The sequence below is a fragment of the Chelonia mydas genome, chromosome 12 (genome assembly GCF_015237465.2).
Source record: "Chelonia mydas isolate rCheMyd1 chromosome 12, rCheMyd1.pri.v2, whole genome shotgun sequence".
NCBI lineage: Eukaryota > Metazoa > Chordata > Testudines > Cheloniidae > Chelonia > Chelonia mydas.
This window is the reverse complement of record NC_051252.2, coordinates 17,522,031-17,536,840: the sequence shown is the minus strand read 5'-3', so window position 1 is coordinate 17,536,840 and position 14,810 is coordinate 17,522,031. Positions and strand designations below refer to the sequence as shown.

Here is a 14,810-nt window from a genome sequence, read left to right as displayed (position 1 = left end):
AGCAACTATTCTTTGATTCTTAACAATACAAAGTAATGCGTTGGAGATTATTAGCCTGATTAACATTTCTTTGATATCCACACACAAGTAAATTGTGTGGTTTCAATTGTAATGCCTCCTGTTAAATTGTTATGCATCATACACAGGTTGGCTGCTCTGTCAGCATCATAGAGTCTTAGTGAAAACCCTGACATTTTCAAAATTAGGATTTTCAGACATTTGTTCAGAGGAGGATTGTTTTTTCCTTAATCAAAACATGTAAAATGATTTTTTTTGTTTTCTTGGAAAACTGGCCATTCTGAAGAAAGTAAAAATGTCCAGCCTGCGATTGGGGGTGGGTGGGAAAGGAGGCAAAGTTTTTTTAATTTTTGGTTAAAACTGTGTGAACATTTGGTTTTTAGCACTTTGGCTCATTTCATATTGAAATCTCCCCAGGACTTTGACACATCACCACCCTACATATTACCTAATTAATAGTGATTTTAATATGGTATTGCCATTCGTTGTATTAATTATACAATGTACACTTGGTATAACGTATTGTGTGCGTTATTTTACTTACTACTGCGCATTTAATTTTAACATGATTCACTTTATGCATTATTTTAATACTAATGTCATTCCCTGAATGTGTATTTCTTACGCGTGTCCTGCTTGTCTCTGCATTGATGGTCATGACCAGGGCCGGCTCCAGCCACCAGCTTTCCAGCTGTTGGGGCGGCGGCAATTCGGCGGCGGCTGCTTGGGGCGGCAAAATTGCTAGAGCCGCCCCTGGTCATGACCCCCCGGCTATGGGGGCTCCCAGGGAGCTGGGCGGGTGGCTGAGTCTGTGCATTGGCTGCAGCAGCCGCAGCGCCCAGCAGGTGGCAGCACGAAGCGCCCAGCGGCTGCTGATTGTCCCTGCCCGCAGCCCGTAGCGTGGCGAGCGGGCGCTGTGGACTGTGCCCTGCCCGGCTGCGGCCCTGCTCCCCCGGCGGCGCCCGGCCATGGCCTCCGGCAGCGCCATCCAGATCCCCAGCCGCTTGCCGCTGCTGCTCACCCACGAGGGGGTCCTGCTGCCTGGCTCCACCATGCGCAGCAGCGTGGACTCGCCGCGGAACATGCAGCTGGTGCGGAGCCGGCTGCTGAAGGGCACCTCGCTGAAGAGCACCATCATCGGGGTGATCCCCAACACCAGCGACCCCGCCTCTGACTGCGACGAGCTGCCTTCCCTGCACCGGTGAGGGCCCCGGGACAGCCCCGGCCGGGCCCCCCAGATCCCCCCCTCTGCCCGGCCCGGCCCCCCAGATCCCCCCCTCTGCCCGGCCGGGCTCCCCCATCCCCTTCCCTGCCTCTTCGCCTGCCCGCCCGGTCCCCCTCTACCTCATACACCCTGCCCGGCGGGGCTCCAACATCCTCTCCCTGCCTTTCTTCTCCTGCCATGCCCCCCCTGCCCAGCCGGGCATCCCCTGCCCTGCTGCCGCGGCCGCACGCTTCCTGCCCGGCTTGTACCAGGCTCTCTCATTCCCTGCCCTCGCCGCCGCCCCCCCCCCCACCTGGGTACCCTATTTCCTGCCTTCTCCCCACCACACTCACTCCTTCTAGGCCACCACCATCCTCAACCCCTGCCTCCTTCACCCACGCACCCTCTGTCCGGGCCTCCTTGCCCCAGGCCTGGTCCCCCACCTGGTGCCCCTTACACTACTACTGGTTGGAAAGAGAATGGCAAAATATTAGAGGAGGGATAGAAGAACATAAAATCATTATTTTTTTTCAACTGAAACTTGCAAAAAATTAATCCTGGGTCATTGAAAGAATATGGTGTTTATTCGTGACTTATTCTTATTCAAATGAGTAATGTGATTGGAACGGATCCTGCAAACACTTACACACCTGAATACTTTAATTACATGAGTTGTCTCATGAGCAAAATAGGTTGCATCCATTGGGACGACTTGTACATAAGTGTAAGGTATATAGCCCATTGATATTAGTGGGCCTACTCCCACTTTTTTGTTGCAGGAGCCAACGTTTTGTTTTAATCTGTTCCGTAAATGTAACTTTACAGACAATGTTAAGTTACTTAGGTCACTTATACCAGTGTAATTCCATTGACCTTAAATGGAGTAGCACCTGACTTACAATAGTGTGTGATTGTACTAAGGCCCAGACTCCCTCTCAAAGAACTTAAATATTAAAATGCAACACCTCAGTCTTCCAAATTCATACACACACAGGTAAATTTAAAGCACATGAGTTCCCACTGAGTTCAGTTGGACTCGTTCATAAAGTTATACGTGTATGCAGGTTTGGGCCCTAAATTATGTTTATTGTGGTTAGCTTTGTTTCTTGAGGTTTCGGTTTGATTTCTTTTTAATGCAATATGAATTTTTGATATATAAATGTTGGAAGTAAATTAGTTTGATTATTGGGGTAAAATGCTCAGCTGAATGCTTGCAAATAACATGAATTTTTGGAATGTTTTCAGGATTGGCACTGCTGCACTGGCAGTTCAGGTGGTTGGCAGCAACTGGCCTAAACCACATTACACCTTGCTAATTACTGGCCTCTGCAGATTTCAAATCTTACAATTGCTCAAAGAAAAACCATATCCCATTGCTGAGGTCGAACAGTTGGACCGACTCGAACAATTTACAAACCAGACTAAATCTGAGGAGGAATTGGGAGAGCTGTCAGAAGAGTTCTACAAATATGCAGTACAGGTTAGTTGCTTTAATATTTTAGAACAGCGGTTCTCCAACTGTGGGTCGGGACCCCATTTTAATGGGGTTGCCAGGGCTGGCTGAGGTTACAGGCCTCCTGCCCGGGGCTGAAGCCCTTTGGCTTTGCCCCCGGCCTGGGGAGATGGAGCTTTGGCTCCCCCTCCATCCCCCCCAGGGTGGCGGGGCTTGGGTGGGCTCAAGCTTCAGTCCCCCCTCATGGGGTCGTGCAGTAATTTTTGTTGTCAGAAGGGGGTTGCGGTGCAATGAAGTTTGAAGACCCCTGTTCTAGAAATGTTTTTGTTTATATTTAGTAAGTTTGTATTTTGAGTACTGCCTTGTCCTTAAATCGGGGTCTCAAACTCCCAGCCCACGGGCCATCTGCGGCCTGAGAACCTCTCCAGTGTGGCCCTCCGGGCTCCAGCAATTTTGGGGCCGGGTCTCTCCCTTGGCCCTGCTGCCGATCCTGCGTGCTCCCCATACGCGCCCGGGGCCCCGCCCACCACCAGCAGCACAGTACTGCGGAGCTGAGCAACTTCCTGTGCGCTCGCTCCAGTGGCTGTCAGCCCCTCCCTGAGCCTTAGGCAGGTGGCGGGCGGAGTTTGGGGGGGCGGGTTCTGGGCAGCATGAGTGATGTTGGCCCTCTGGGAGGATTTGAGGACTGGCATTGGCCCTAAGGTACATTGAATTTGAGACCCCTGCTTTAAACCCTCTTGCTATAAAACAAGTGGTTTGAAAGATCCTATATGCTAAGATCCTGATCCTATTCTGAGTTCCATGTGGGAACATCCTGTGCTATGCACAGTTTGTTACAAGGTTTGGGACTAGGTCATTTACCAGGAAATAACAACGCCTATGTTATCTCATGACAAAATCACAGACTTTCTTGAACATTAAGTAGGCCTAGCCCTTATTCACTACTTGGGCCCAGATTCACAAAGGAACTTAGGTGTGGCGATACATCACCATGCCTAACTAAAAGGTGCTTAGAAAATCACTGGGACTCTCAAAGCCTGAGTTTAAATGCTCAGGCTTCCTATACAATGAATGGAAGGAGATGGTTCTCTTATTTTAAGGCACCAAATACAGCTACAACAACACTTCATACTCAGAATAAATAGGATTAACAAGGGCCAGCATGCTAGGTGGCTCCCTGGCTGAGCTAGCTGATGTGAGATGCCAAAGAGAGGGCATCTCTCTGTCTCTCTCAGAGAGGTCAGTGCCTAAATCCAGGCTGCAGGGAGGCATCTGCCTCTGCTTGAGATTCTTGGCTACAAACCCTCTCTTGATGTGGGAGAGCCCTGTTCAAGTCCCCTGTCCACCTGTGGGGGAGAAGAGATTTGAACAGTGGTCTCTCATTTCTCAGTTGAGTGGCCTAGCCAGTCCACTGTGGAATATTCTGATGTGGGGCTCCCTTAGTCTCTACTGTGACTAAATAATGAAAGAATCATTGGGCCAGAGAGAGATGGAGAAAGAGAAAAAGCATGAGAATGAGTTTGCAGCCTGGTGGTTAGAGCACTCACTGGCAGGTGGGAGACCCAAGGTCCAGTTTTCCTGTTCCAGTGACTCTTAAACTATTTATCCACAATGGACCACTTCAATAGGAAAGACTGAGGAAGCCCCACATCACAAAATCCTACAGCCCAGTGGTAGGGCACTCAACTGAGAGGTGGCAGATCCCTGTTCAGATCCATGCTCCCCGCAGGTAGAGCAGGACTTGAGCCAGGGGTCTTCCTTGACCCAGGTGAGTACCCTGACAACTGGTCTAAAAGTTATGAGGGAGGTCCTCCTTCTTCCCCCACCAGCTGTTGCGTGTTAGCTCTGCTGTGGGATCCGGATTGGGTCTCACAGGCAACTGTGGCAGAGGAACACCATCTTTCCCTGATTCATGCATTGCTGTGGGGCGTAGGTGTTTGGATACCTGGATGGGAGCTGCAGTGCACATATGCACAGGCAGAAACATAGACACCGGGAGAACTTTTACTGCAAAAGTGTAGGTGCCTACAGGGTTTGGTGGCAGCTAAGTGTGAGTTTTATGAATCCCAGTGGGGCTTGATTCTGGGAGTGAAGAGACAAAGTCCTTTGGTGAATCTAGCACTTGGATCAGACATAGCTAAGGAATACTTGGACACTGCAAAAAAAGATGTTGGCTAGATTAGTGTTTAGAGGCACTAGGTTGCTGGAGGTGCTGTCTTTGGAATGGAATGTGATAATGGAGGCTCACAGCTGGTGGTATTAAAGTGTGGTTCTTTCCTGGAAAGTAATGAAAAATGGCATTGTGGGGTTCCATATTCATTGTTTTACACAGATTTCCATATCTAATTTCCTCTGAGAGTCAAGCAGGATTCTTTCCATCTCCTGCATCATTCGAGTAATAAAAGAACTCTAAGCCAAATTGCAACTGAATAGTCATGTTGTCTTCAGATTAGGCCTTGGTGAAGGCCAGATTTCCACAGGTAGCATTGACAGTATAAAGTGGGTGGTTATTTTTTAATTATTGTTTTTACGTTTGTGGGCACCATGGGAGAAGTGTTTGGTAGAAGCATTTCAATGAAGTGAGTGGTGGTGTCTTAGCAGACTCCATTTACAGAAGGAGAAAAAGTATGTTGAGTAGGTTTGTTGAAAGAAAAATAAATAAATTGGAAAAACTAAATAGAAGAAAAAGACTTAGTTTAACTTCTCCCCCAGCTTGCAACAACTTCCTATAGGTTGCACTAGGAGCACTGGGGTCTAAAGTGTTTTGCTTATCCCAAAAATGGGAGAATTGGTTTTGTTTTCTTGTCCGTGATGATTCTAGATTTTGACATCAAGTCTAGCAAACAGATACTGTGGACATTTAAAAATGTTTTATATCTGTGTGCTACAGCATGTCTTTTTGAGCCTTTCTATGAGCTCTGCTAAAAGAAAAGGATATGTTTGAGCAGGCATATTGAGCCCTGGGCATACTGAAGTCAGCAGTGACTCACACTGCTCTATGGCAACCCCTCCAACCCCATCCTCTACAGTTTTGCCTGGCTGCCAGGGAAGTCTTCTCTTGACTAGTTCTGCTGGACTTCAGCAGCTGAAGCTTACTCCCACCAACCTACCTTTAGATACGTCAGATTCATAGAACTATTGAAAATATTTTAAGATTGACTTGTTTTTTTCCCTTGGTTTATTCCCTCATGATGTAATCCTCCTCCTCATTTGAAAATCTAGGATGGAAACCTGGATAGAAATGACTGGAAGGTAGAGAAGGAAAGTATTGTTTTAAAAGAGGCGGGGTGTGGATCTTGGACAACATGGCTAGAAGAAGCGGACGAGCAGAAAGAAAAGAGCAGAACTAAACATGTAGTCTTTCACCCCCCAAAATTATGCAATAACAAGACACATGATATACTTCACTTGCTTGTATGTTTATCCCTTTCCTCTGTTTAATTTTTGACTGAATTTAGATTGTAAACTCTCTGAGGCGGGGACTGTGTCTTCTTTGTATTCTGTGAAGGAGCCTACTACACTTCCAGACACTGGATAAATAATAAGTCTTTGATAGTAAAGCTGTAGAATCAATTTCTGTTCTTATGCCAACCCTGTTGGTAGCATATGCATAATGTCTTGCAAAAGGTGTGGTGGTGGTGGTGGTGTTGATGATGCTGGTCATCTTGATTTCGAGGACGACATTGACAATCCTAGTTTGTACTAATGGGTCTCTGGGTGATTCCATAGATCGATTCAAGAAGAACAGAATTTACCACACTGGCCACAGTCATTTGCCTAGTTGTGGTGCGTGAGTTGCACGCTGTTTTTATGCCTGGCTCTGTATTTCCAGCTGCTCAACAGAATTCTTCTCAAAGTCATGGACGTGCATCCTTGTTGCATGGTACCATGCAAAATGATCAATCGCCAGTTGCTCAAAGGTCGAGTCAGAAATTTTTGTTCGCACAGATTTTATTTCAGGGTGTCTTTGAAGCATTTCATCGGCCCTTCATGCTTACGATTGCCAGAGCTTAATTTGGTATACAAGAATTGTTTTGATAAATGGGTCTCAGGCATACGGACTGTGTGGCCAGTCTGTCTCAAGTGGGTGCAGATCAAATGAGCCTTGATGCTGACAAAACCGGACTTCTCCAGGACTTCCATGTTGGAAACCCAGACCTGCCATTCGATGCCCAGCAGAAAGTGTAATGGAACTCTTAGTGACCACAGATAATCAGAAATTTTATTTTATATCTCATTCAAAAGATGTCACTTACCAGGAATATAGTACTCAATATTGCTAAACTGGGGGCTGGTTCAGTTCACTCAAGAGTGCCAGTAACCAAATTGCTGAGAGTACTGCTTGCAGCACTTTTGCGTTCTTTTGTCTTCTACCAAAATGCTGACCAGGCCTGATCCTGCTTAACTTGTGAAATTTAACAAGATCACAGCCTAGGTGCTGCGGTTAAATAATCCCAGGTGTTTCAGTAGTGCTGTGCATCGGAGCTATGTAAATCTTAAATGCACCTTAATATAATAGTTCTGATGGAACAAACTTGACTGTTGTCATGTGTCGGAGTAAGCTTTAAGTTGTTCTATTTGTAACGAGAATATTATTAAAAGTCTGGTTAAGGTACTGCCCCTTAACCATAAAAAACAAAAATAAAAATCAAACAAAAAAACTACATAGATATTATTTTGTCGGAGGGATGCACAAATCTGAGATGTCAGAGAAAGTATCATAACTGTTCTAATCACATTTTATGGGATCAAAAAGATCTGGTACAATGTGAATGAGAGAGTTTTTGTGCTTTCTTCCTTTCTAACACTGAATAAAAGAGGTTGAGGAAAGCACTAAGAACTATAATAATATTTAGGGTCAATAGTCAAGTTTGTTCCGTCAGAACTATTATATTAAGGTGCATTTAAGATTTACATAGCTCCGATGCACAGCACTACTAAAATTCCTGGGATTATTTAACTGCAGCACCTAGGCTGTGATCTTGTTAAATTTCACAAGTTAAGCAGCATCAGGCCTGGTCTGTCTCTGTCATAAATATAAAGGGAAGGGTAAACACCTTTTAAAATCCCTCCTGGCCAGAGGAAAAACCCTTTCACCTGTAAAGGATTAAGAAGCTAGGATAACCTCGCTGGCACCTGACCAAAATGACCAATGAGGAGACAAGATACTTTCAAAGCTGGACGGGGGGAGAAACAAAGGTTCTCTCTGTCTATGTGTTGTTTTTGCCAGGAACAGAAATGGAATGGAGTCTTAACTTAGTAAGTAATCTAGCTAGATATGCGTTAGATTCTGTTTTGTTTAAATGGCTGATAAAATAAGCTGTGCTGAATGGAATGTATGTTCCTGTTTTTGTGTCTTTTTGTAACTTAAGGTTTTGCGTAGAGGGATTCTCTATGTTTTGAATCTGATTACCCTGTAAGGTATTTACCATCCTGATTTTACAGAGGTGATTCTTTTACTTTTCCTTCAATTAAAAGTCTTCTTTTAAGAACCTGATTGCTTTTTCATTGTTCTTAAGATCCAAGGGTTTGGGTCTGTGTTCACCTATGCAAATTGGTGAGGACTTTTATCAAGCCTTCCCCAGGAAAGGGGGTGTAGGGTTTGGGAGGATTTTTGGGGGAAAGAAGTTTCCAAGTGGGCTCTTTCCCTGTTAGACCCTTGGTGGTGGCAGCAATAAAGTCCAAGGGCAAAAGGTAAAATAGTTTGTACCTTGGGGAAGTTTTAACCTAAGCTGGTAAAAATAAGCTTAGGGGGTTTTTCATGCAGGTCCCCACATCTGCACCCTAGAGTTCAGAGTGAGGAAGGAACCTTGACAGTCTCAAACAAGCAAGCAAAGAAACTGAAGTTTTGACAGTCCTGGTAGATGGGGTTAATTTAATGCCTTTTAGTTCTTTTTGCTGACTGTTAAAAGTGCTGTTTGGTTATGCAAATAGAAATCTCTTCCTTTCAAAGATGCAATTATTTCTCAGTTTGTGGATGTTCACCTTAATAAAATCTGGACAACTGTTTTTTTCACATCAAAAAGAAACACCAGGGAATACTGAAAATTATTCTCACTTTGTTGTTTCCTCCTTACAGCTGGTTGAAATGTTGGATATGTCTGTCCCTGCAGTTGCTAAGCTGAGACATCTTTTAGACAATCTGCCTAGAGAAGCTTTACCAGATGTACTGACTTCAATCATCCGCACAACCAACCAAGAAAAGCTACAGGTACTGTATTCTTCTGCCTTAAACTTCCAGGGGAACCAAGGGTTTAGTACTTACAGTTCAGTCCACTACTAGATAACTTCATAATCACTCAAACAAATGTGTTCTGTTTACTGAAGGGCTGAGTAACAAGGTTTTGCTTGTACTGCCATGGGCTGGCAGGTGCATTTCACGTGACAGTCATGATGATAAATCAACACCATGTTGGCCTCAGGCCTAGTTTAGCTGGGTTACTGATTGTGCTGTTCCTCCTCCTATGTGAGACAGGGCCAGACTTTCTCTGCTCTCATGGCAGGCCAAATAGGAGTCCAGTTACTGATCTGAAGTGGAAGGACAGAGTGCAGCTGGTTCTTGTGCAAAGGAAAGATAGGGCAGTCCTTAGCTCTGCTCCCTACAGTTGTCATTGCAAGTAGAGTCGATGGAGGGAGCCAACAGCTGTCTATTACTTGCTTCCTGGCCATCTGAATGCAGTGGGAAGCATAGAGTAGGAGACAGCACCAAGAAGATTGTAGAAAAGGTGGCTTTTCAGAAATCCACCTGCCTGTTTCAGACTAGCAGTCATGTTACTTGTACTTCTTTGGCTTTAGTATGCCTGTAGGAGCAGTGAGAGCCTGGCCCCACCTTTCCTAGTGACCCAGCTCCAGCAGAAAAGGGAGGAGGATATTAAATTTATTTCAGGGCATTGCTGAGTGTGAGGATAGGAACTCCTAATTGGCCCATGGTTGTCTTCATTGCCACACCCCTAGCTGTTCAGTAATCTGTGCAGATTAGTAAATCTCTGCATTTTTAACCCTGCCAACGTTGCAAGTCCTGTCTTGGGGTGGCAGCAAGCCATTATAAGCTTTCATTGCCTAATAAGAGATGTGGTGCCCAAACATTCACATGATCAGTGTGAACAGACTTGGAATTCAAAATGAAAATGAAGTAATAGATGCGATTGGAAAAGAAACCAGAGGAGAGAAGGCGGGGTTTCTGAGACAGCTGGAGAAGGAAGGGATCATCTATCTTGTGGTTTTTCTCAGAAGGCTAAGTCCTTCCTCCAGGTTTAATAATTGAGAAATGACTGCTGATACTGGTTTGCTGCAGGATATGCACCTCATTAATGAGGCACATTAAAAAGAGAGGCAGGATAAGAGCAGTTTTCCTTTTCTTCCAGTTCCATAGCCATGCCAGAGTAATTAGTAGAAGTCTTTTGATGCTAGCCTTAGAATTGTAGTACCCTTTGAACCTTTTCAGTTGTGTGTTTAAAACTTGGTAACATAGGATTGTGCCCAGAAATTTCGCTGCTTTTTCTCTTGGAATTTCCTTAAAGCAGGTACCTGTCAGCAAAAGAAAATAAGGTATTAAATACACATTTATTTCAACTAGCAACACTGCCCTTGTCTCTCTTTTTGAAGGTTTCCTCTACTTTCATTGTTTATGTCTACACAGTAGCTGGGATGATGCTTTCCATCTTGGGCAGACAGACACGCATAGCTCTACTCGAGATAACGTGCTAAAAATAGCTGAGTGGCCTCAGTAGCCTGTGGGGTGGCTTAGGCTAGTCACCCGAGTATGTACGCAGGAGGTTGGGCAGGATTGTTTTTGGATGGGTAACTCAAGCAGCCACCTCTGCTGTCCCTGCTGTGCTGCTATTTTTTTGCATGCTAGTTTGAGCAGAGCTATACATGTCTGTCTGCTTGTGCTGGGAAACATCTTCCCAGCTGCTGTGTAAACATACACATTATGTATTGTCTACTTTCCCTGTTCACCTCTTACACTGTGTGCTTCCGGTTGCTTTTGTGGCCTTCTTAACAACAAACACAAAGCACAACCCAAACTCTGAAGTCATTTCACACATCTGAGATAGGAGCCTTATATTCCACTCTGCTGTTACTAAAAACTGCTTTCATATTTTTTTGCAAACTGTCTACTTCAGAACTCTGATAACAATGCATCATTAACTCAGAGAAAATCTGTGCGCTATCATTACTTATAGACTATCCTCTAAATGGTACAGAGAAATACTGTTAACTGTTTTCACTCTCATTTTCTGCTGTCAGATTTTAGATGCTGTTAGCCTGGAGGAGCGATTCAAGATGACTATACCATTGCTTGTTAGACAGATTGAAGGCCTGAAGCTGCTTCAAAAAACCAGAAAACCCAAACAGGATGATGATAAAAGGGTATGGACTTTTAAACACGGCTTCTCAAGTACACTCCATGGTTTGGCAGAGAGGAATAATTTAATTAAATATAGGGTCTCATTTTCAAAAATGGCATCTAAAATTGAACCCACAATCATTCACATTTAATTTCTGTGACCATAATTTTTCATATCCAGGTAATAACCTGTATAAAACATCCAAATCCCATATTCTATACAAGATGGCTATTTATTTAGATTTTTACTAATCCATATTAAAGCACCTAAGCAAAGGCTTTAAGCACATTTGACATCCATTTAAAAAAAACAAATTCGCTTAAACAGCAGAATCATTTCATGACCCAATTGGCTTGTGCAAATTCTGTTTCCACTATCTAAAACTTTAAAAGTGAAAAATTGAGTACAGTTTTAAAACTCATGTTGAGGCCTCTTTCAGAATGTGACCTTAATTGTCCAACAGTATGAGAATAAAATTGTTACTTCTGAAATGGGTGTTTTATACATGAGTGAAACAAGCATCGAGACCTGTAGTTTTCCAAAACATGGTAGTCTGATCACATCTCGGCTCTATGAGCTATGATCATGTTTAGTATATATACAACCATGTTTAATGATGAACAATTACTTTTATGGGAATTGAGGGGGAAAAAGTAAGAGCCCTATTTACTCACTGTGAAGATTAGTCTTATTCAATTATTACTGTGTGCTATAATGCAAAGCTTGTAAAAGTATAATTAATAACACCTTCAAATTTATTTCTTGTTTTCTAGTATCCAATAGGTATGGCTGGTTAATTAGTGTATTTTTGTAAACAGGTACCGTAAGAGAAATATGTTTCTTTACTTTAATAATCAGGAGATCATATTTAAAACAGGTTAATAAAGTCATAGATTTTTAATACTAGAAGGGACCATTATAACTATCTATCTAGTCTGACTTTCAGTGTAAAATAAGCCAAAGAACCTCACCCAATAAATTATGTATCAAGCCGCTGACTTCAGTTTAAGCCACAGCTTATTTTCCAAAAGATATTTGTGCGCCATTCTGTGCTTCTGTTTTCCGCTTCTTAGGTTGTAGCTATTCGTCCTATTCGGAGGATCAATCACATTCCAGGGACTGCAGAAGATGAAGAGGAGGATGAAGATCATGATGACATTGTCATGCTAGAAAAGAAAATTAGAACATCCAGTATGCCAGAGCAAGCTCTTAAAGTTTGTGTAAAAGAAATAAAAAGGTAGGTGATAAAATCTCTGTAATATTGAGGTTTTCAAATGTTTATTAATTGACTTTAAATCTCCTATAATTGTAAGTGTTGAGGCAGGCCTTAATAATAGCTGATGCCACAAGTCTGTCCTATAATACTCATATATAATACTTTTCATCAGGAGATCTCACTACTTGACAATGAAGGCAAGTCTCATTATCCTCCTTTTATAATGGAGAAAAGGAGGCAAGGAGAGGTGAAGTGACTTACCCAAAGTCACCTAGCAGGCCAGTGGACAATCTGGGATTGGAATCCAGGTCTCCTGAGTCCCAGTCAAGTGCTCTATCTAGTCGGGTTTTCAAACTTTTTTTCTGGGGACCCAGTTGAAGAAAATTGTTGATGCCCATGACCCAGTGGAGCTGGGGATGAGGGGTTTGGGGTGTGGGAGGGACTCTGGGGTTGGGGGGGCTCAGGGCTGGAGCAGGGGGTTGGGGTGCTGGAGGGGGTCAGGGCTCTGGGCTGGCGGTGCAAGCTCTGGGGTAGGGCTGGGGATGGGGGATTTGGGGATCAGGAGGGGGTTCCAGGTTTGGGGGGGTCTCAGGGCTGGGGCAGGGGATTGGGGCGCGGACTTACCTCCAGCAGCTCCTGGTCAGCGGTGCAGCCGGGGTGCAGAGGCAGGCTTCCTGCCTGTACTGGCACCACGGACCATGCTGCACCCCAGAAGAAGCCAGCAGGAGGTCCAGCTCCTAGGAGGAGGCGCGCAAGCGGCTCTGTGCGGCTTTCGCCCACAGGCACCTCCCCCCTCAGCAAGTGTGGAGTCGGTGCTCGGGGCAGGGGCAGCACGTGGAGCCCCGTAGCCCCCCACTGGCTGCTTCTGGGGTGCAACGCGGTGTCGGCACAGGTAGGCACTAGCCTGCCTTAGCTGGGCAGCACCACCGACGGGACTTTTAATGTCCCAGTCAGTGGTGCTGACCAGAGCCGCTAGGCTCCCTGGTTGCTGAGCAAGGCGACCCAGTGCCTTACATGCCACAGCGCAGTACTGGGTCGTGACCTGAACTTTGAAAAACACTGTACTACGGAACACTTTTGGCTTCTGGGCATCTATTTCTCTTTATTAAAATAGGAAATTACAATCATAGAATCATAGAATATCAGGGTTGGAAGGGACCTCAGGAGGTCATCTAGTCCAGCACCCTGCTCAAAGCAGGACCAATCCCCAACAAAATCATCCCAGCCAGGGCTTTGTCAAGCCTGACCTTAAAAATCTCAAAGGAAGGAGATTCCACCACCTCCCTAGGTAACGCATTCCAGTGCTTCACCACCCTCCTAGTGAAAAAGTTTTTCCTAATATCTAACCTAAACCTCCCGCACTGCAACTTGAGACCATTTCTCCTTGTTCTGTCATCTGCTACCACTGAGAACAGTCTAGATTCTCTTTGGAACCCCCTTTCAGGTAGTTGAAAGCAGCTATCAAATCCCCCCTCATTCTTCTCTTCTGGAGACTAATCAATCCCGGTTCACTCAGCCTCTCCTCAGAAGTCATGTGTTCCAGTCCCCTAATCATTTTTGTTGCTCTCCACTGGATGCTTTCCAGTTTTTCCACATTCTTCTTGTAGTGTGGGGCCCAAAACTGGACACAGTACTCCAGATGAGGCCTTACCAATGTCGAATAGAGGGGAACGATCATGTCCCTCGATCTGCTGGCAATACCCCTACATATACATCCCAAAATGCCGTTTGCCTTCTTGGCAACAAGGGCACACTGACGCATATCCAGCTTCTCGTCCACTGTAATCCCTAGGTCCTTTTCTGCAGAACTGCTGCCTAGCCATTCGGTCTCTAGTCTGTAGCGGTGCATGGGATTCTTCTGTCCTAAGTGCAGAACTCTGCACTTGTCCTTGTTGAACCTCATCAGATTTCTTTTGGCCCAATCCTCCAATTTGTCTCGGGCACTCTGTATCCTATCCCTACCCTCCAGCGTATCCACCACTCCTCCCAGTTTAGTGTCCTCTGCAAACTTGCTGAGGGTGCAGTCCACGCCATCCTCCAGATCATTAATGAAGACACTGAACAAAACCGGCCTGAGGACCGACTGTTGGGGCACTCCGCTTGATACCGGCTGCCAACTAGACATGGAGCCATTGATCACTACCCATTGAGCCCAATGATCTAGCCAGCTTTCTACCCACCTTATAGTCCATTCATCCAGCCCATACTTCTTTAACTTGCTGGCAAGAATACTGCAGGAGACCGTATCAAAAGCTTTGCTAAAGTCAAGGAATAACGCATCCACTGCTTTCCCCTCATCCACAGTGCCAGTTATCTCGTCATAGAAGGCAATTAGATTAGTCAGGCATGACTTGCCCTTGGTGAATCCATGCTGACTGTTCCTGATCACTTTCCTCTCCTCTAAGTGCTTCAGAATTGATTCCTTGAGGACCTGCTCCCAAGATTTTTCCAGGGACTGAGGTGAGGCTGACTGGCCTGTAGCTCCCTCGATCCTCCTCCTTCCCTTTTGGTGATAGTTCTACTGCCCAGTCTTGGCTCAGGGAGGTACCTGACTATTGGGCACAGATG

The 14,810-nt window shown here is 45.1% G+C and overlaps 1 protein-coding gene across 1 annotated transcript in view; it reads left to right on the top strand.

Annotated features, from left to right (window-relative positions):
* The first annotated feature begins 712 nt into the window (after positions 1-712).
* The window catches only part of LONP2 (lon peptidase 2, peroxisomal), an 89,620-nt gene continuing 75,522 nt past the window's right edge, over positions 713-14,810 (top strand). The window contains exons 1-5 of the mRNA XM_037877847.2: positions 713-1,219; positions 2,468-2,702; positions 8,755-8,886; positions 10,926-11,048; positions 12,100-12,263. Of these exons, the coding sequence (XP_037733775.1) occupies positions 987-1,219; positions 2,468-2,702; positions 8,755-8,886; positions 10,926-11,048; positions 12,100-12,263 (887 nt within the window). The 5' untranslated portion in view covers positions 713-986. The remainder of the gene's footprint in view (positions 1,220-2,467; positions 2,703-8,754; positions 8,887-10,925; positions 11,049-12,099; positions 12,264-14,810) is intronic.